The 21806-nt window shown below is 43.2% G+C and overlaps 1 protein-coding gene across 30 annotated transcripts; it reads left to right on the top strand.

The window, feature by feature from the left end:
* The first annotated feature begins 1079 nt into the window (after positions 1–1079).
* On the top strand, positions 1080–21175 carry LOC117675840 (cyclin-dependent kinase 11B). 30 transcript variants are annotated; one of them, XM_087879306.1, is made up of 20 exons: positions 1080–1204; positions 2176–2303; positions 2531–2646; positions 3560–3684; positions 5588–5726; positions 7623–7918; positions 9165–9281; positions 10463–10558; positions 10649–10804; positions 11644–11733; positions 12863–13038; positions 13716–13806; positions 14413–14534; positions 15319–15424; positions 15525–15646; positions 15866–15973; positions 16794–16910; positions 18057–18205; positions 19550–19739; positions 20667–21175. In XM_087879306.1, exons 2-20 carry the CDS (start codon positions 2193–2195, stop codon positions 20757–20759), a joined length of 2520 nt encoding a protein of 839 aa, XP_087735432.1. In that variant the 5' UTR covers positions 1080–1204; positions 2176–2192; the 3' UTR covers positions 20760–21175. The 30 variants fall into 30 exon arrangements, with proteins under 30 accessions (XP_087735432.1, XP_087735433.1, XP_087735434.1 ...); XM_087879307.1 differs by having other exon boundaries at positions 12869–13038; XM_087879308.1 differs by having other exon boundaries at positions 11668–11733.
* Positions 21176–21806: the final 631 nt, after the last annotated feature.

Below are 21806 nucleotides of genomic sequence, written 5' to 3' on the forward strand. Positions count from 1 at the left end.
CTACTTCTGCTGACTATCGGCTGCCTGCAATTTGGCAGTTCAAATCCCACCAGGCTCAAGGTTGACTCAGCCTTCCATCCTTGCAAGGTGGGTAAAATGAGGAGCCAGATTGTTGGGGGCAATAGGCTGACTCTGTAAACCTCTTAGTGGGTAAAATGAATCTTTCTTTCTTTCTTTCTTTCTTTCTTTCTTTCTTTCTTTCTTTCTTTCTTTCTTTCTTTCTTTCTCTTTCTTTCCTTCCTTCCTTCCTTCCTTCCTTCCTTCCTTCCTTCCTTCCTTTCATCCATCCATCCATTACATCTTCCTTCCTTCCTCCCTCCTTCACTATTTCTACTTCCTTCCCTCCCTTCCTTCCATCCATCCATTACATCTTCCTTCCTTTCTTCCTTCCTCCACTATTTCTACTTCCTTCCCTCCCTCCTTCACTATTTCTACTTCCTGCCTTCCCTCCCTCCCTTCCTTCCTTCCCAGTGCTTAGAATGCAATATTGCAGGTTAATTCTGCCCACTGCCAGCAGTTCGATCCTGACCAACTGGCTCAAAGTTGACTCAGCCTTCCGTCCTTCCGAGGTCGATAAAATGAGGACCCAGATTGTTGGGGGCAATAGGGCTGACTCTAAATGGCTTAGAGAGAGGGCTGTAAAAGCACTGTAAAGCGATATATAAGTCTTAAGTGCTATTGTATCTTTAAATTGCCAGATTTGGGGGGGGGGCATTGTAAATATTTTATTTCGGAGGGTATTTTAAAAGTTTAAAAAGTAGGATTCTTGCAACAGCTTTCTTTGACTAAGTAGCCTAAAGGACAATTCCTGAATTTCTCTATTTGAGATTTATTGCGAAGTCCTTGGCAAGGGGAGTCGGACACAGGTTAAATCTTCAGAAAATAAGAGTTTATATTAGTTTTTTTAGCCTAAGGACAATTCCTGAATTTCTGTATTGAAGATACAGAAAATATAGTCGACTAGCTCGGAAGTGTACGGCCAGCGATACCCCTCTACACTTTCGAACATCTATGAATCGTCGAGCTTCAATTGAGAGGCCTCTGACGAGGGGAGGAGGGGAAAGAAAAAAAATCCTTCACGCGACGTCATCACCCCACGCCGGATGTGAAGCGCAGGCCGGACGGCCCAACTTCCGGCCGCACCATCCTCAGGCGAGTGGGTCCCGTTAAAGCAGCGGTGGCGGTGCCAAGGCCGTGAGGGAAGGTGAGGTCGATGTCCGGCTGGGCCCTTCTCCGCTTCTCGCAGCCTTCAAGCCCGGCGAAGCGGCTGAGAGAGCCGGCAGCGGGGCGGAAGGGAGCTCGGCGGCCCGGGAGGCGGCCGCTGAGGAGAATGGCCTACGTCGGAGGGCCGGTGTTTTTGGCGGGCTGCTGTGGAGAAATGTTTTTCGAGGTGGGGGAGGGGCGGCCGGTTTCTGTGGAGAATTGGGCCTTTGAAGTACCGTTTTCAAATTTCAGGGTTTTTTAAAAAAAATATTTTTTATTTATTACTTTATAATAATTTATTTTTATTTTACAATAAATAATTTTATAGTATAACAAATATAGTGTAAATATAATAAATGTAATAAATGTCCTGATTTTATGGTGGGTTTTTAAAATTTGAAACTGGTTTTGAATTGAAATGTTTTAAATTGTGGGCCAAACTTTATTTAATTATTTTAAATCTATTTTAACTTTTGTGTACAAATGTTTTACTTTGGCTGTTCACCGCCCTGAGTCCGAAAGGAGAAGGGCGGTATAGAAATCTGAAAAATAAATAAATAAAATAAATAAATGTTAATATAATCAATATAATAAATGTTAATATAATAAATGTTAATATAATAAATATAATAAATTTAAATATAATAAATAGTTATAAAATAAATATTTTATAATAAATAATAATAATGATTATTACATCTTTTAAGCATAATTAGTACAGCCCCAAATAACTTGCAGGAAAAACTTCTTGTTGTCCAACACAACAACAATGGATTGAAATTCCCCCTCCATTGGGTAATAGACTGACCCATAATGATGAACAACTCTAAAGAAATCCATAGATGCATTGCTCAGAAGAAACCAGCTGATAAATTGTGGCGTTTTAGATTTAGGATTTTCTGAAGGCCAAGGAAACACTTTCCTCACTGTGGGTGTGGATTCCAGCGACTGAATGGTTGTGTTCCCTCCTAGTGCCTTTTGTAACACAAATGGGTGATGAAAAGGAATCGTGGAAGGTGAAAACGTTAGATGAAATTCTTCAGGAGAAGAAACGCCGGAAGGAGCAGGAAGAAAAAGCAGATACCAAGCGCCTCAAAAATGTGAGTTTGGGATTTTGTATCGGGAAATTTTCTTTTCTGTGATTTGCACAGCAATTCTTTTTTTTGATAATAATGGGATTCAGCTCTTTTGAAAAAAAGTATGCATATATGTGTGTCTTCTTTTCAGTCGTATGATAATTCTCAGCCCTTTTCACTCTCTCTGTTTAAGTTGATGAGGGCACTTTCCCGAAAGCCAAAATGAATCTTTTCTTCCTAACTCACCCTAGTCTGATGACCGGGATTCAAAGCGAGATTCCCTTGAAGAGGGAGAGTTAAGAGATCACCGTATGGAGATCACTATTAGAAATTCACCCTACAGGAGAGAAGATTCTATGGACGACAGGTGAGAAAGCTGCTCTAGGTAGTCCTTGATTTACGACCACAATTGAGCCCAAAATTTCTGCTGCTCAGTGAGACAAATGTGAAGTCCGTTTTGCCCCAGTTTATGACTTTTTTTTAAGTGAATCACTGCAGTTGTTTAAGTTACGTTAAGTTATGACGGTCCCCCGGGACCATCATAAATATTGAGTCAGTTGCCAAACATCTGAATTTTCAATCACGTAGACATAGGGATGATATAATTGTGAAAAACTGTTATAAGTCACTTTTTTCAGTGCTGTTATAACTGAACGGTCACTAAATGAACTGTTGAAAGTCAATGACTATCTGTACTGGATTGCAAGAGAAAATCAATGTTTAGTAGAGTCGTTCAGGTTTCTTCATTTGAAGGGACTTTTCGATCCCTGACCTCCCAACTTCCCAGAGTGCCTTGCAAAAAAACGAAATCTCCCTCAGGATGAGCTAGCATGTTTGAGAAGAGAAGCTGCAAATTGTTGCATCTCTCTAGGAGCAACCTGAACTGTTGTGTTGCTGTTATAATTTACTGAAATTGCTGCTTATAGTGATTGACAGTTTATGGAAAGAAGAACTTCATGGAGGGTTGTTGGGTTTTTTTGGCATAGCTAATGAAATGGCCCTGCTTTCTTTGCTGGTTTTGAAGCAGTTTAGATTTTGAAGCAACTTTTGGGAGCATTTGGGGTGAATGGTAGCATAAGAATAAGTTTTAAGTCATATATAAACACCAGTGAGAATCATGACTCTCATTGTTTGCAGCCTTAGAGATATAAGAGGGGGGAAAAGCGAATTGGGAAGAGGAAAAGCAAAATCACTTGTCACTTAGGATCACTTAGGTAAGATGGCGGTTGTAGCTTTCTCCAGTCTTACTTTTTTTCGTGCTCCATTTATGTGCTCCATAGGGGAGAGGAGGACGATTCCCTGGCAATCAAACCGCCCCAGCAAATGTCACGCAAGGAGAAAGCCCACCACAGAAAAGACGAGAAGCGGAAAGAAAAAAGACGGCATCGCAGTCACTCAGCAGAAGGTTCCGTTCTTCTCATTTGGGGATTCCTCTGTTGCTTTTGATAAAAACGCTCTGTACGGTCACAAGCCTAAGGGCCACAAGTACAAGGTTGGGAAGTAGTGAAGGTTCTGAGGCCAGCAGATCCGTCTAGGAATCGCTTTGTGGCACTGCCTATTCAGGCAAGGTTTTAAGCTTGTGGAAGCTTAGAAGTATGAAAGTAGGTTCACAGAGAGCATTTAGTCCTACTCCATGCTAATACATGAGCTTCTCGTGTGGAAATCATAACATGAGCCGTGGTGGTGCATTGCTCAGAATGCAGTATTGCAGGCTGACTTTGCCCACTGTCAGGAAGTTTGATCCTGACCGGTTCAAGGTTGATGCAGCCTTCCATCCATCTGAGGTCAGTAAAATGAGGACCCAGATTGTTGGGGGCAATATGCTGGCACTGTAAACCGCTTGGAGTGTGCTGCAAAGCACTGTGGAGCGGTATGTAAGTCTTATTGCTATTGCTATTCTTTGCTTCAGCACCCTGCCTTCAAACAATGTCCACTCAAGTTGCATTTCCCCAGCATTTGAGAAAGAAAATCAGATCCATATCCACATATAAAAGGGTAAAAACAGCCTCTGGATTTTGGGAAGCAGTTGTGACTCTTAACCTGGCTTGTTTTTACTTTCTAATTTTGAGATATACTGCTTTGATACATGGAAGCTCTAGCCTTTCTTTCTGTAAATACATTCATAAGGCAGTCTTTTAGGGGAGCCATCCAGACCAGACGAAACACTTTCCCCCACCCCTATTATTATTATTATTATTATTATTATATATATATATATATATATATATATATATATATATATATATATATATATATATATATATATATATTTCAAATAATAAAAATAGACTATGGAAACAGGAAAAGCCAGTACAAGTAGCGAAATGCAGGCAAATAAGCAAGAAATCTGAAATACAAAATTAATTCATTGTATTACATTATTAGAAGCTTATAATATTTTAAGTTATCTCATACTCATTGTTCTAACCTAGGCCTCCTGAGTCAGTAAAACACACGAGTAGTCCCAACAACCTGTTTTATTTTAACAGCTGTGAATTCTCTGCATTCACAGATGAGTCCCCAAAAGTTGTAAAGAGTCCTTCGGGATAAGGCCGATCATCACCCACCTTTATCTCCCTTGACACGCTACCTAATTGGCAAAGCCACACGGAGTCCAGAATCAGACAGGCTTTAAACTGCACAGAGTTAACAACGCTGCTTCCTGCAAAAGCCCACGTACCTTTGCTCCTCTTTTACGTCTTATGGGAGGGGCCAATCATCTCCAAGCCCTACTCCTGAGTCGTCCCTTTTGTTTTAACTGTTCTTCCCTTCTGGCAGCACATACCTCCCAGATGGCCCTTTCTCTGCCTCTGACGCAGACCCTTCATCCGAGCCTTCCCCAGATTCCAGGACTGGCCCATGGTCCTCCCCAGCCTCCTCACTGTCCGACTTTGCTGCCAGCTCCGCAGGCTGCTGGCGCATCACAACACTCATTTTCTTATCTATCCCTGGCAAACATTAAGCTAATAATGCTTGTTTAACTCAGTTTGGATCATTAATAAAATAAAAAAAGACCCACACATAAAATCAATACTGGACACGACACATCAAAATTAAGATTACGCATTCTCACACCCAAGTTTTGGCTGAGGACCGATTCCTAATAGGCTTGGACTGCAAATCCCATCATTCCCAGTACAGCCACAGAGTCTGCTGGCTAGAACAGTTGCAGGAAGTGCCTGAGCCAAGGCTAAAACCAACCAGCCCATCTTTTTCTTTTTCCATTCCTTTGCTCTAGTAAGTTTCCAAATGCCGTTTGCAAAGGAGGGGTAACCGACGCCTCCTTTTCTTTGTATCTTTATCACTAGGGAAACATGCTAGGGTGAAAGAGAAAGAACGCGAGCATGAACGTAGAAAAAGGCACCGCGAAGAGCAGGATAAGGCCCGTCGCGAATGGGAGAGGCAGAAAAGGAGAGAATTGGCTAGGGAGCACTCGCGGAGAGAGAGGTAATTTTTGTACCAGGCCCAAATGCAACATTTCTTCCTTAGAGATCTCCTTGAGCAATTTCATTTGGATACTTGGTTATATTTCTTAACACTTTTTCCATTTGCTGAGGGGGAATTGACACGATCCTGTCAACGATGTCATTTATTTATTTGTATTTAATTTATGTAATTTCTTACCCCACCTTTATATATATATTTTTTTACAAATAAAGGCAGCAAAAACTTGTCCAACACAACTTCCTCCTATCTCAGCCCTGTGAGGTGGGTTGGGCCAAGAGAGAGTGATTGGCTCAAAATCACCCAGTTTTCTTTCATGGCTAAAATGGGACTAGAACTCGCCATCTCCTGATGATTGGCTCCAATGTCATCCAGCTAGCTTTCATAGCTAAGGCAGGACTTGGACATGTCGTCTCCTGCTTCCCAGCCTGGTGCCTTAACCACTAGACCAAACTGGCTCATTGTCGCTTTATGATATAAACCAGCATTTCAGTATCGTCAATAGAGAGAAATGATCATAGATCTGCTTCAGTTTTTGTGAAGAAATAGGCCTTTTACCTACCAAGTTCAAATTCCTGGAGATTTTGCTTATTACATCTTTTAAGCACAGTTAGCTTACTTGGAATGGCTGTGAGTGCTTGGAAAGCATGTGGGCCAGCTGATAAATTTTAAAAGTTGCAGGCGGTAGAATTAGGGTGGGAGGTGTCAGAAAACTACTGTGGTGTCCCCTCCCAGCTCCTTGTAGATGTCTAAACTAAAGGTGTTTTGATTTGATTAACATTGATAGTACATTTTGGTTTTGAAATGGGAGCATATTAATAAGCTCTAGTAAGAATGTCCCTAAATAAGAGAATGATACAATTTCACGTTTGTGGCATTCTACCAGTTACATTTTGTTCCCAAATAGACTCTGCTGAGCATCTGGTTATATTAAATCCGAGCAATTAAATATTGAGATTGTATCTGCATTTGAAGTTAAAGACAGCCCTCTTGTTTACTGCTTAAGGCTTACGTACATATAGTTGAAATACAAATAATATATAAATAAACCCAGCAACCAATTTAGATCAGTTTAGTTTTTCTGTTGCGTCTGCCCTTCCTGAAGATTTAGTAATTGTGTAAAACTTAGAAGAAGCAATGTCTAATTCTAATTCTTTCCTTAAGTATCTAAATCAGACAGGTCCATATTTCTTTTTTTTTTTTTTTTTTGACATATATTTAATATAACTCAACAAGTCTCAACTACGGTAGATAGTAGTAACCTCTTAACGATTCCCTTTAAAATTGGTATATGCTCTTTCCTGGTGCCTGGCAGTTTCCCTTCTATCTCTATCGCTCTATCTTGCAAAGCATCCCTGGCCTGTTCTCGAGTTGCCATAGGCCAGGGGGGATGGGAAACCGGCGAAACTGCACAGCAGCCAAAGACAGATGCACATTCCACACTTATCTCTCTCAAGGCTGTATCCAGGGTGACCTACAGCAGCCGGAGGGGAGTGACCTTTACAATCCTCGAAATGTGACTGATGACACACCCTGGGGTGGAGGGGGGAAACAGGGTCATAATTGGAGCATAAATTATGTAGGGTCACTTGGGAACCTGCCGACATGAAGCTCCTAATAAATAACTGGATTTCTTTTGAAGCTTGGCTCGAGACTCATGATTTAATTAGGGCATCCGTGGGAACCCTGACACTAAATATGTTGTTATTAAGCTAAGACTGGGTGCCTGAATATAATATTATTTTAAAAGTTTGAGCCTGAAGAACTGAGATTTTTGTCTCGAGTAGGTGTCAATCCTTCCTGCCATCGTTAGTCTCTCATTCTTTCAACAATCAAAGGCAAAACGATTGTATTGGCCTCGCTCAAATTCTGACGTGAACTATACTTTTCCTATTGCAGAACGTTAGTCTTTCACTTCCGTTTATGTGAACCGTTCTGGGTAGGAAAACCGATAAATAAGGCTCCTTCTCCTGAAAGAGAAAATGAAACTCAACTTGAGCGCAATTCATCCGCACGCTGGACTAATAAAATTAACGTCGATACATGCAAACTCTCTAGAGACCGCTTGGAGCAACTGGAACGAAAACGGGAACGGGAAAGGAAATTAAGGGAACAGCAGAAGGAGCAGCGAGAGTTGAAAGAACGGGAGAGGCGAGCGGAAGAAAGGAGGAAAGAACGGGAAGCCAGAAGGGAGAGTAAGTAGCCCAGGGAGCAAAATGCGGGGTGGGCTGTGTGCTAAGCAGTGAGTAATGTGGGGAACGAGCTTATGGTACTTCTTGCATAGGAGTTATAGGCAAGTACCAATAAAAGAGAATAATTTGTAGCTTACTGTAGGATTGAAATGAGAGCTCCTTGATGCTCTCGGAACCTTGCAGATGTTTCATTACCCAACTAGGTAACATCATCAGTGCTAGTGATGATGTCACTAATGTTCTGACTTAGGCTCCCTTAACAAGCAGGAGGCAGGAATTGGTCCCGGCAAAACCTCTTTTATTTAAACGACTGTGAATTACGTTCATTCACAGTCAGCAAGGTTTGTCCAAGCAGTTTTTCAAAGGAATATATCTCCACACAGACCTTATCTCGTTTGGCAAGCTGCCACGTAACTTGTTTCCAACCGGAGTACAAGGCCAAACATGGCACAGAGTCCCTCAGAGTCACGGAACGAACGAATTGTTTCCTGCAAAAGCCCCCTCCCTGTTCGCTCCTCTTTTATTTCATATGGGAGGGGCCAATCACCCCCAAGATGTGGCTTTACTCCTGAGTCGACCCTGCTTTCTGAGTTGTTCTTGTCTTCCAGCAGCTCTGTGCATGCACACGCTGGGAACGGGCTCTAGCTGTTCCTCTGCCTCACTGCTGTCTACCTCCCTCTCTGCCTCCAACGCAGACCCCCCGTCCGAGCTTTCCCCAGCCCCCAGGACTGGCCCAAGTTCCTCCCCAGCCTCCTCACTGTCTGACTCTGCTGCCAGCTCCACTGGCTGCTGAAGGGCCACAACAACTAGCACTGACGCTAGTAGCACTGTTGCTACTACCGGTAGCCCTAATGATGTTACCTAGTTTGGGTAATTAAATGACCACAAGAAAACAACCAAGCCTCAGAGACCACCAAGGACCCCTTATGGGCAAGTTGGAAGTTGAAACAAAACTCAGAAGTTAAAGCCAACCTGGAAGGGGAAACTTGCTGGTTAATAGAATTTCATTTTTACTGTGGGCCAGTGTGCTCACAGTAAAAAAAAATGACCATAAAGGTTATCTTATCCAAGGGGGCTAGGCAGCTCAGGTAGATTCTGAACATCTGGGTGGGGCTCATCTTCAGGTGATTTAGCTTGGTCTGGATACAGTCAGGTGCCTGGCCGGAGTGAGTCTCATCTCGGGAGAATTGTAAAGATTTGAAATATCACCCTGGGAAAAATGACAACAGATGTCCCTTGTCTCTGTTAGTCTCAGGGCATCATAGGACAATGAGGGAAGACTACGGAGAGAAAGTGAGAATATGGAGCCGAAGTCCCCTGCGGCAACAGAGGGAAAAGCTTGAACCGTCAGAAATCAGGAAGCCAGGTAGCTTTTAAATTCATCAACCGAACTTGTGGGTATCTTGATTGAAACCACCAAGATGGGGATGGCTTGAAAGTACATTGCAAGTTTTATTAATCATCAAACTTCTATTTTAAATCGTGTGATTTAAGTATTACCCTGCATGCAGGGTGACTGAAAACACCGTTCCATATTATCCCGCTAAGCTTTTTTTTTTCCTGCGCCACAGAGGAAGAGGATGATAATTGTATCCTATTTTTATAGTACTTGAAAACAAGAGAAAAGTTACGCTATCGCATCATATAAAACGTCCTTCAATCTCCTGCACACTTGCTTTGAAAAAAAAATCAAATCATGGCTGCCAACCTAGAAAAGGTTCTTGGGAGAGAATGAAATTGGACAGCGGCAATTGGAAGTGAAATTTTAAATTTCCCAGATTGCTTTAGCCTGGAAAGTTTTTTAAAGTGCATCTTGTCAATTTATAGTGATATATTTCTGTAGAACTAAAGAACAGGTTCTACGTTATAACTTAGTTATAGACCACTGAAGAAAATACAGTGTTCCCCCGAAAATAAGACCGGGTCTTATCTTAATTTTTGCTCCGAGAGATGCATTAGGGCTTATTTTCTGGTGAGATCTTATTTTGGGGGAAATACTGTACTAAATGCCTCCATCTGGCTGACAATCTTAACTCGGGCTTATTTTGGGGGGTAGGGCTTATATTACGAGCATTTTGAAAAATGCTAGGACTTATTTTCCAATAGGGTCTTATTTTCGAGACAACAGAGTAAAATTACGGTGTTCTGTGTAAACATAAAATTACTGTGATCTGTGTAAACATATAAAATACTTCCCCCCCCTTTTTTTTTTTTAATGGTCCAAAATAATTTAAACGTTTTAATGAGGGAAGCAATGCTGTTCAATTTTGTTGACAGTCATCTAATGAATATCAGGCAGGGCCTGCTTTCCAGATGGAGACACGGAGAGGAGGGTGTCTTTCCCCCAACCAGATATCTTCCAGATGTGCATGTTTCAAATTGCCAAGCAGTGGTTTTGATGGCTGAGAATTCCCCTATGTCTTAGCGAAAACTATCCTCCGTCTTAAGAAAGGAGATTTTCAAACAGTCAAATTGTAATCAATGTACAATGAAGTTCCTTTGTCACCTGAGGTTTACCCCCTTTTTTTTTTTGTCCTCCCCCTGCAGTGAGAGAGGAGAAACCAGAAGGAAAAGACCCTTTGTCAGATCTCCAGGATATCAGTGACAGTGAACGAAAAACCAGCTCGGCTGAAACGTCATCAGGTAGCTTTCGTACGGGTGCCGATTCAGCGCAGTTGCCATGTTTGAGCCCACTGGAGATTGACAATTTTATTTTTTTCCTCTCTTCCCCAGGGGAATCAGGATCGGCTTCAGAAGAAGAGGAGGAGGAAGAGGAAGAGGAGGAAGAAGAATCCAGCAGCGAAGAGTCTGAAGAGGAAGAAGAAGAGGAGGAGGAGGAAGAAGAGGAGACAGGAAGCAATTCGGAGGAAATATCCGAACAGTCAGCTGGTTAGTCGTAGAAAACAACCTTCTTTTCACCGTGCTGCATTAACAGTAATCCTCATTTAACAATCCCTAATTGGGATTGGAATTTCTATCGCTAAGCAAAACGGGCATCAGGGAAACGTCAGGTGGACTGCGTCGCTTAGCAACAGCGGTTCTGGCAGTCCTAGTTGGGGTTGTTAAGCAAGGACCGAATTTTGATCATGTGTCGGGGAACGCTACAACAGTTGCAAGTGTGAGGAACAGTCATTAGGCCATTTTTCAGCACCGCTATAAATCCAGTCACGAAACAAATGATTATGAATCATGGTCTGTTTCAGGGGTGAAATCCAGGTTCTGAAGAACCGGTAGCGGAAATTTTGAGCAGTTCCGAGAACCGGCAAATGCCACCTCTGGCTGGCCCAAGAGTCGGGTGGGAATGGAGATTTTGCAATATCCTTCCCCCAGGAGTGGGGAAGGAATGGGGATTTTGCAGTAGCCTTCCCCTGCCACGCCCACCAAGCCACGCCCACAGAACCGGTAGTAAAAAAAAATTGAATTCTATCACTGGTCTGTTGCTGCCAATGCTTGGCAAAACCTAAATATAGATTTATACCAATGGTATTGCTTAATCTTTTGACTTCTTGGAGTCAAGCAACAATCCACCCTCCTCTGTTCTAGATTGCAACACCAAGAACGTTTGGGGTGTGTGTGTGTGTGTGTGTGTGTGTATTTCAGTTTAGCTGTTCCAGATTTTTTTTTTTTTTTTTTTTTTTTGTAAACCACAACAGTGCTGTGAATCTGAATTCTTTGTTCTTCCCTTTTGGCCCGGAGTTCAAAACAGCTGTTTTACTTGCTCCCTGAAGTAGATCTTCCATCTGTCTTTGCAGAAGAGGTGAGCGAAGACGAAATGACCGAAGAAGAGGAGCGAGAAAATGGAGACCATCTTCCACTTGGTAAGGAATCAGATGGAGGAGTTGATGTCCTATTCTCTTCTACCGGCCTTCTACCCTGTTTCCCCGAAAATAAGACCCAACCAGAAAATAAGCCCTAGCATGATTTTTTTTCAGGATGCTGGTAATATAAGCCCTACCCCAAAAATAAGCCCCAGTTAAGATCGTCAGCAGGCGGAGGCGTTTAGTACTGTGTTTCCCCCAAAATAAGACCTAACCGGAAAATTAGCCATAACACGTCTTTTGGAACAAAGATTAATATAAGACCCAGTCTTATTTTGAGGGAAACATGGCAGGATAGGTCAGAAACTCAATTATTTTCCCTGGGCCGATTCACTTTCATTCTGCAACGGCAGACTTGTTTTTCAGGACTTAACCCCGTTTAACATTATAGCAATTGCACTTAGACTTATATACCGCTTCACAGTGCTTTACAGCCCTCTCTAAGCGGTTTACAGAGTTAGCATGCTGCCACCCCCCAACAATCTGGCTCCTCATTTTACTGACCTCAGAAAGACAGAAAACTGAGTCAACCTTGAGCCGGTCAGGATCGAACTCCTGGCAGTCAGCAGAGTTAGCCTGCAATCCTGCATTCTAACCACTGTGCTACCCCGGGCTCCATATAGTTTACAAATGGGGGGGTGCCTTGATGCTAGCCTCACCTGAATTTTGAGTGTGTATTACTGCTTGGCCTGCCTAGCCGTTGTTTCCCCAAAACTGCCCGGATGGCACAGTTGTAGGAAAAGGGAAACTTTTCTCATACGTGCACTAGGAACAGGCTCCTCCTGTTCCTCTGCCTCTACTGTCAGCCTCTGGAGGCTTCGGAGTCCGCACATCACTCCCCGATGGCCCTGGCCCCATCTCTGCCTCCGACGCAGAGCCCTCATCTGGGTCTTTCCCAGCCTCCAGGACTGCCCCATGTTCTTCCTCAGCCTCCTCATTGTCTGTCTCCGCTGCCAGCTCTGCAGGCTGCTGGCGGACCACAACAACCTTTGGAATTACGTGATCGGCGTTTAGAAGCCCTTTTATCTCTAAAATACCAACTATAGCAACAAGGGCCGTTTTTGGATGGGAGGCAAAGCTCGCCCCAATTGGTGAGTGGCTTCCCCAATTATGATTCTAGCATTTAAAGTTACAGAGTCGAGGTTTGACCAGGATTCTGTGGGAAGCGAAGTTGAGGAAGATGACATCGTTGAAGGAAGCCCGCAGTCCAACGCCCTGACGGAAGGCGAATATCTTCCCGATTCCCCCATCTCCTCGCCCGTAGAACTGAAACGAGAGCTGCCCAAATATCTCCCAGCCCTTCAGGTAAGACGGACCTCATACGGGTAGCCCTCCACTTAACAACCGTTCAAAGTTACGACACTGAAGCAAGGGACTTGTGAGCCTTTTCCACACTGACGTAGCCTCCCACAGTCGTCACTTGGGATCAGAATTCAGACCCTTGGCAACAACTGACTCGTTACTACGACGGTTGAACCTTCCAACAAGCAAAATCAGTGGGGAAAGTTAGATTCACTTAACAGCCAGGTTACTAACTTAACAAGTGTGGGGATTCACTTAACAAACTGTGGCAAGGGACGGTTGTAAAATGGGGCAAAGATCCACTTAACAACTGCCTCACTCAGCAACAGAAATTTTGGGGTCCATTGCGGTCGTAAATCGAGGACTACTTCTGCATTCAACACAGTGTACATTTGTCCCTCTTTTAGGCTGAGATGACATCTGTAAGAGACAGCTCTTCCTAATCCTGGAAATAGCAAACTTTTCATCTTTTTATTTTTTAAAAAACCTACCTATAACCCGTTATTACACCCCTAGATCTCCTCAGAGGGAATAAAAAAGGCACCCAAATAAAATAACCATTTAAATAAGGAGATTAGCTTCCTTTGCTTCCTAGCTACAAATTTTCAAAGTGAGATTTTTTTTTTCCAAAATGATTTTTTTAAAAAATGGGAACATTTGCTTCCTTCATTCTTGCACAGGGCTGCCGCAGCGTGGAAGAATTCCAGTGTTTGAACCGGATCGAGGAAGGGACTTACGGTGTGGTGTACAGAGCAAAAGACAAAAAAACAGGTAGGATATTTTGGGGAATTATGGCAGGTACTAAACCTGAGCACAATGCAGGATAGTCAGGAGACAAATTCTTGACTTCCACAATTTTTCTTAAATTGGTCAAAAGCTGGCTGGGACACTGATAGGACCAGCAGCTTCCGAGGCCAATTACACTGTCAATCCAGCCTACCTCACAAGGTTATTGTGAAGAAAAAGACAAAGGAGTGCTCTGTACACCCACTTGAGCTTCTGAACGAATGACAGGATAAATATGTCATCCCAAGGACCCAATTTTGCACTTTTCCCTGACCACCCTGTTTTCCGAAACCTGGTGATCGAGTCCTTTTTAATTAAATTAATTAAAAAGTAATCACCGTCATTCATTTTTGGAGCCCCGGCCTTCAATATTTTTGAAAATTCTTTCATCAGGTACGCTGGGGTTCAGAGATGTGAAACCGGTTTGCGGTTTCCTGGACTCAGGCTGTGAATTCTGAATTTTTTTATTTTTTTTAAAAAAAAACCTTTGGGTTTTGAAACACTCCGTGCCCCGTTTAATGGACTGATGGGAAAGAGAGCTAAGCTGCCTGCAGTCAAATTATGCTCCTCTTTTATTTATTTATTTTGCAGATGAAATTGTGGCCTTGAAGCGATTAAAAATGGAGAAGGAAAAAGAAGGTTTTCCTATTACTTCCTTAAGAGAGATCAACACCATTCTCAAAGCTCAGCACCCGAATATTGTCACTGTTAGGGTAAGTGTATTTTTGCTTCCAGGGATTCTTCCATTTTTATTTTTCCTAAATAAAATACCTGGGCGTTGCCCAGGTATTTATAGACGTTGAAGCCTTTGTCTGACAGGGAGCCATTGAGAGGGCCGTTTCTTCCCCCTACTCCCATGCCCATCATCCCTGCCCTCTCCCCCTCCCATGCCTTGTCTACGATCCTGGCACTTTGCCCCAAATCCATCAGGAGCTTCCCCATTTCCCCACTGGAGGGTGAACGTCATGGCTGCCTTTCCAGAGGAAGCTGTGAAGGATCTGACATCACAAAAATTGCCTCTCTAGGATGCCACACTCTCTCTCCTTAACGGCCCAGGCTCTCCCTCCCTCCTCCCATGACATCACAAACAATTGCCTCTCTAGGATGCCGCACTCACTCTCCTTAACGGCCCAGGTGTTCCACAGTTATGCTGGAACACATACACATAGACACACATAGACACACACACACACACACACACACACACACACACACACACACACACGGGTGTCTTACCCCCACAGTATTTGTTTCCAGATAGTAAGTCATCTGTGTATCAAGTCTGGTTGAAATTGCTCAAGGCGTTCCAGAATTATGCTGGAACATACATAAATACAGCCTTTTTTATATAGATAGATTTATATATACGCTGTCCATCTCACTGATACAGCGGTTCCGTTGATTTTTTAAAAAAACCGCTATGAAGGAGCAAGAGCTAGCAAGTGGACACGATGAGGGGGGATTCATCGCTATAATCTTTCTTTCTTTGGGATCTAGGAGATTGTCGTGGGTAGCAACATGGACAAGATCTACATAGTGATGAACTACGTTGAACACGACCTCAAAAGCTTGATGGAAACCATGAAGCAGCCTTTTCTGCCAGGTGAGACCCAGATACACCCCTACCTTTGGGTGAGAGAGAGAGACTTCTAAGTTGTGGCTTTTCCCTTCCTTTCTTCACACCTCCAATTTTTATATTCCAGGGGAAGTAAAAACTTTGATGATTCAATTGCTCCGAGGGGTAAAACACCTCCACGACAACTGGATTCTGCACCGGGACTTGAAAACTTCTAACCTGCTCTTGAGTCACGCTGGGATTTTAAAAGTAAGCCGTTTTGGTTTGCCTTACCCGTGCCCTGCGAGGGTTTTGTCCTCCTGCAAACCCGCCACTCCGCTTAAAATACAGGCATAAGGAACAGCGGAGGTTTGTCTCTGCTCATTTCTAATGAGAGCTGTAGAGGGACCCCAGTTTGGTCAATCAAGCACTCTTAATGGACTTAGTACATGTTTTCCAACAAGTCCTTCTATTTTCATCCCTCTTTAGGTTGGAGATTTTGGATTGGCCAGAGAATATGGTTCTCCCTTAAAGCCCTACACCCCGGTTGTCGTGACGTTGTGGTACCGAGCGCCCGAGCTCTTACTCGGAGCCAAGGTTTGTGATATTGGGGGGTTGCTGGCTTAAGGTTTTTAAGTGGCATCTCTTTTTTTCATGCTTCGTTTCCCTTAGATCAGTATCCTGGATTCCAGTCACAAGAAACTTTTTCTGCAGGCTTTTATAACTTCAAACCATGTTAAAAGAATGGTCATAAATTGAGGTCGTCCTCTTCCCTCTTTGGAAGAGCTTTATAGCTCCCACTGCCTCAAGAAAGTTCAAAACATTCTTAAAGATCCATCTCATTCTGGGGACCCCTCCCCTTTTTTTTCCTTTTTTTTTTTTGAACTATTACCATCTGGCAGCCGGTACAGGACAATAAAAACAAGGACAAATAGGCTGAAAAACAGCTTCTATCCCAGAGCAGTAACTATATTGAATTCTACTGCATAGTGCAATATTAATGCAATATCAGGGGTTTTCAATTCAATTGTATAGAATGCAAAGTGTGTGTGTTTTATTTTTATAGTTATAACATACACTGAAGACTGCATTTAATTTTGTTGTACGAGGTGCAATGACAATAAAGTAAACTAACTAACAATTGAGGCCAACATTTATATTGCTAAGTGAGAAATTTGTTAAGTGAGTTTTGCCCCATTTTACAACATTCCTTGCCACATTTGTTAAATGAATCACTGCAGTTGTTAAATGAGTCACATGTGGGGCCAATCAGGGATACACAAAATCCTTTCTAGTTTCTGCTACTTCCACCTCAAACTGGGCTGATCCAATCTTAAGGAAAGTACCCCCAGAATGTTTGACACGCTGCTGGATGGGACCCACTCAACGGATTCCCCATATTTTTTCTCTTTCCCAGGAATATTCCACAGCCATCGACATGTGGTCTGTGGGTTGCATCTTCGGAGAGCTGTTAACCCAGAAGCCGCTTTTCCCGGGGAAATCCGAAATCGACCAAATTAACAAAGTTTTTAAAGTAAGTCAACCGCGGTACTTTGCAATTGTCAGTTTTACGATGGGAACAGAGGGGTCTCAACATTTGATCACAGCGCTGTCAGATATGAAGGGGTGTGCTGCCTTTGCGGTTTTAGCCAGGTTGCATAACTTTGATAACAAACATAAAGATGTTGAGACTCTAGAAAAAGTGCAGAGAAGAGCAACAAAGAGGGGACTGGAGGCTAAAACATATGATGAACAGTTGCAGGAACTGGGCCTGGCTAGTCTAGTGAAGAGAAGGACCAGGGGAGACATGATAGCAGTCTTCCAATATTTGAGGGGCTGCCACAGAGAGGAAGGGGTCCAGCTATTTTCCAAAGCACCTGAAGGCCAAACAAGGAATAATGGATGGAAACTGGCCAAGGAGAGATTCAACCTGGAAATGAGGAGAAATTTTCTGACAGTGAGAACAATCAACCCATGGAAGAGAAGTTGCCTTCGGAAGTTGTGGGAGCTTCATCACTGGAAGCTTTCAAGAAGAGACTGGACAGCCATTTGTCAGAAATGGGTGTAGGGTGTCTTCCTTGGGCAGGAGGTTGGACTAGATGACCTACAAGGTCCCTTCCAAATCTGTTAATCTTTTAAAATGAAGACTCAATCATCCAGGTCAAAAGCATCGGAAAAGGTTAAATTAAAAGTTTAAGGTTTACATTTGCAATATATGAGGAAACTCCTGCAGTTGGTATGGCAAGAGTTAGTACATCCCAACAACTCCCTGACTCTCTGCCTAACATCATTTTTTCGTTTTGACTGAAGAAGTTACTTGGATGAGCAGCAAAAACATCTCAGTTTAATAAACTTCGGTGCAGTTCCCATGATTTAATCTTTTTAGATGATTTGATAAGAAATGTAATTGTGACATGGATTGGATTTGCCTACAGGGTTGGTGGCAAGGGCAGACAGATTTATTCTGGTGTAAAATTGGCCATCAAGAAGGGAAATAGAATTCATTCACACTTCCTGTTGTAATTATGGCTGTCTTTTTGGAATTGACTGACCGGGATTTTGTCAATACCGATGGTGTTCAATTTTAAGTTGCTTTATTATTATTATTTATCAAAAACCATTTTCAAAAGGCAACCATTCTCAGCCTAGCTTCCTTAATCTTTGCTTTCTTCTTTTAAAGGACTTGGGAACTCCGAGTGAAAAAATCTGGCCGGGTTATAACGAGCTGCCAGCAGTCAAAAAAATGACCTTCACAGAGTATCCATACAACAACCTCCGCAAACGGTTCGGTGCCCTCCTCTCGGATCAAGGATTCGATCTCATGAATAAGTGAGTCAGGGTGCTCCTTTCGAGAAAGCAAGCAATTACCGTATTTTTCGGTGTATAAGATGCACTCCCCATTTCCAAGTGAGTGGAAATGTCTGTGCGTCTTATACAGCAAATATTGCCGAAGCCCCGCCCACCTGCCGGCCCCCAACCTTCGGCCTCTGCCTCCCAACAATTTGCCTCCTTGCAGCAAACAGCAGACAGCCTGGTCAGCTTCAACACAGCCTGATTTAGCACGAGCAGCTGATTGGCGGTTGGATCTGCCTCCCGGAATACCGCCTATCAGCTGTTCCAGGCTGCGGGGAACACCACTGCCCATCGCAGTCCATCACCGCTGCTGCCTATCGCCACGTGTCCCATTTTTGCCCCATTCCAGGCGGTGGTGATTGCCGCTGCCGCCGCCACCTGGAATAGGCTGAAAATGGGATGCTCAGAGAGTGAAAACGGGACGCGCAGAGGGTGAAAATGGGGTGCACAGCAGCGTCAGTAACGATGGGCCGCACCAGGGTATTGTGGGAAATCACGAGTCTATATCAGGCTTGCCCAGCAGAGGGCAGCATTTGAACTGATCTTAGTTGAGCCTGGTCCATTGCCTGAAAGTTAGAATGAGAAATTGAAAAAAAATTTCCTGGAGAAGGTTGTGAAAAAAACTGGCATCATTGCTCTGAAAAATGGCACACCTCGACTAAAATCTTTTATTTTGTTTACCTCTTGCTTAGAACCAATATAATTCTATAAAGTATGTTCAGATACAGATTAATCAGTTTTTTCTAATACCTATTCAATATCCATTGAAGTTACCATGGGATATATGCATGCATTGGACTTCATTTCTCCAGCATAGGAAATTAGGTTCTGCGAATAATTACAAATAGTCCTTGACTTACAACAGTTTGTTTAGCAACCGTTCGAAGTTACGACGACACTAAAAAAGTGACTTACGACCATTTTCCGCACTTAAGGCCACCGCAGCATCCCCATGGTCACGTGAATTGAAATTCAGTCGTTTGGCAGCTGATTTATACTTACGACGGTCGCAGTGTCAACGGGGAAGCCGGATTCACTTAACAACCGTGTTACTAATTTAACAACTGCAGCGATTCACTTAACAAATGTGGCAGGAAAGGTCGTAAAATGAGACAAAGAGCTCGCTTCACAAAGGTCTCGGTTAGAAAGAGAAATTTTGGGCTCAAACGTGGTCCTAAGTTGAGGACTACCTGTGTGGGTTGTCCTTGACTTACGAACGTTCATTTAACAAAGTTAAAAGGGCCTTGGAGAAAGGGATGCGCGGATCCCCTTTTTCTTTGCCCAATTCAATTTGCATTTTGTGCGTTTCTGCTTTTCCAGATTCTTGACCTACTACCCTGGGAGAAGGATCACTGCCGAAGACGGCTTAAAGCACGAATATTTCCGTGAGACCCCACAACCCATTGACCCCTCCATGTTTCCAACGTGGCCGGCCAAAAGCGAACAACAGCGAGTGAAACGGGGCACAAGCCCGCGACCCCCAGAAGGAGGACTGGGATACAGTCAGCTGGTAAGTTCATCCAAGGAGTGTCATCGTAATACAGCCAGATACCTTCCATTTGCAGAGTTTCTATACAGCAAAGGGGTATGTAGAGCATGCTAACAATGGAACAGTAATAGCCAGTTTGGTGTAGTGGGCTAGAAACCAGGAGCTGGGAGTTCTTGTCCCACCCTGGCCACAAAGCCAGCTGGGTGACCTTGGGCCAATCACCAGGAGATGGTGAGTTCTAGTCCTGCCTTAGACATGAAAGCCAACTGGGTGACTTTGGGCTAATCACCAGGAGACTGGGAATTTTAGTCCTGCCTTAGGCATGAAAGCCAGCTGGGTGACTTGGGGTATTTCACCAGGAGATGGTGAGTTCTAGTCCTGCTTTAGGCATAAAAGCCGACTGGGTGACTTTAGGCTAATCACCAGGAGACTGGAAGTTCTAGTCCTGCCTTAGGCATGGAAGCCAGCTGGGTGACCTTGGGCCAATCACCAGGAGATGGTGAGTTCTAGTCCTGCCTTAGACATGAAAGCCAACTGGGTGACTTTAAGCTAATCAACAGGAGACTGAGAGTTCTAGTCCTGCCTTAGGCATGAAAGCCAGCTGAGTGACTTGGGGTATTTCACCAGGAGACAGAGAGTTCTAATCCTGCCTTAGGGTTAAGGTTAGACTCATATTTATGACGGTTGTAGTATCCTGAGGTCATGTGATGGTCTTTTGTGTCCTTCTGACAAGCCAAATCAAGACAGGAGCCAGATTCACTTAACAAACACATGACTGACTTACCACTAGTGATTCACTTAACAACTGTGGGCAAGGAAGGTTGTAAAATGGGGCAGAATTCACTTAACAACGGACTCCCTTAGCCACAGAAACTTTGGGCTCAGTCGTGGTTGTAAGTCGATGTATTGAAACCCTTGGGGTACGTGTGTCCTTTTTTGCCTTCGCAGGGCGACGATGACATCAAAGATACCGGTTTCCATTTAACGACCACGAACCAAGGAGCGTCAGCCGCAGGACCCGGATTCAGCCTGAAGTTTTAAAACGGAAAGGGGCCGAAGGCGCGATCTTTCGAGAGAGGAACCAGGAGGAAGGGAAATTGTGTTCTCTGGGGGAACGGGAAAAAAAAACCAGCAGGCTATGCCGATTACTTTTTCCTGCAGAATATTCTCTGCAGTTGGGACCAGTTTCTGGATCAAAGTAAAGAAAGTTGGATTTCCTTTTTAGGGATTGGAATTAATCCGAAAAACCAAGGACCCTTTCGGGGGGGTGGGGAGGAAGGAAAAAAAAAATACAACTACCATCATGAGAACAAAATCCCACTTAACTTCAAGAACTATTTTTTAAAAAAAAAAACGCCTCTCATTTCTATTTATGTTTTTTCCCCATTCAGATTAGGTTTTTTTTCTCCCTTGTTTGTACATATGTAGAATAAAAAAGAAAATGATTTTTAATTGTTCACTCGTTTACAGATGACCTTGTTTTCTTTTGCTCCCTTCAATTTGAGTACGATTTGTATTTTAACACTTGGTGCATTTTCCTCCTAGCTTTCCAACAGTTTGTGTATTTGTGGCTCTTCAAATAGGAAGAAGAAAAGATACTGTAGAAAGAAAAATATGAGAGCTGCATGATATATTTTAATTGCTCTCGGGCCTGGAAAAAAAATTCAGGGGAAACCTGACAAGGAGGAACACAACTTCCCCATTTTTTTTTTTTAAAAAAAAGAAAGTTAAGTCTTTAGCCTTCTCTTCAGATCTTAAAAAGAATTGCCCACTGATTTGAGTTGGGGCTGACTGACTTGAACATGTGCTGATATCTTACTTTAATCCAATTGCAGACATTTTTGCATCAGATGCTGAAAGAGAGAGCGAGAATGCAGATTGTGATAGCGTAGATTGCGTTTTTTGAGATGACTTTGATCTAATTGTTTAGCTTCCAACCATTTCATAAGGTAAGTTGACTACTTTCAAGGTTCGTGATTTCAAATACACCTTCCTCCCTGCTTCCCTCACCATAAACCGTTTCAGGTTGATTTTAGACCAAAACTTACTTTCGAGGGCCATCTAAGGTTCCTGATTCCAAAAAAGCAA

Source organism: Pantherophis guttatus, chromosome 15, assembly GCF_059756535.1.
Source record: "Pantherophis guttatus breed Tessera chromosome 15, ASM5975653v1, whole genome shotgun sequence".
NCBI classification, from domain to species: domain Eukaryota; kingdom Metazoa; phylum Chordata; class Lepidosauria; order Squamata; family Colubridae; genus Pantherophis; species Pantherophis guttatus.

Bases quoted from the DNA above. Each gene is read 5' to 3' on its own strand.
- LOC117675840 (XM_087879306.1), top strand. From the start codon at position 2,193: ATGGGTGATGAAAAGGAATCGTGGAAGGTGAAAACGTTAGATGAAATT. The intron at 9,282-10,462 runs GTAGCTTTTAAA...CTCCCCCTGCAG, and splicing joins GTCAGAAATCAGGAAGCCAG to TGAGAGAGGAGAAACCAGAA. The intron at 10,805-11,643 runs GTTAGTCGTAGA...TGCTCCCTGAAG, and splicing joins AATATCCGAACAGTCAGCTG to TAGATCTTCCATCTGTCTTT.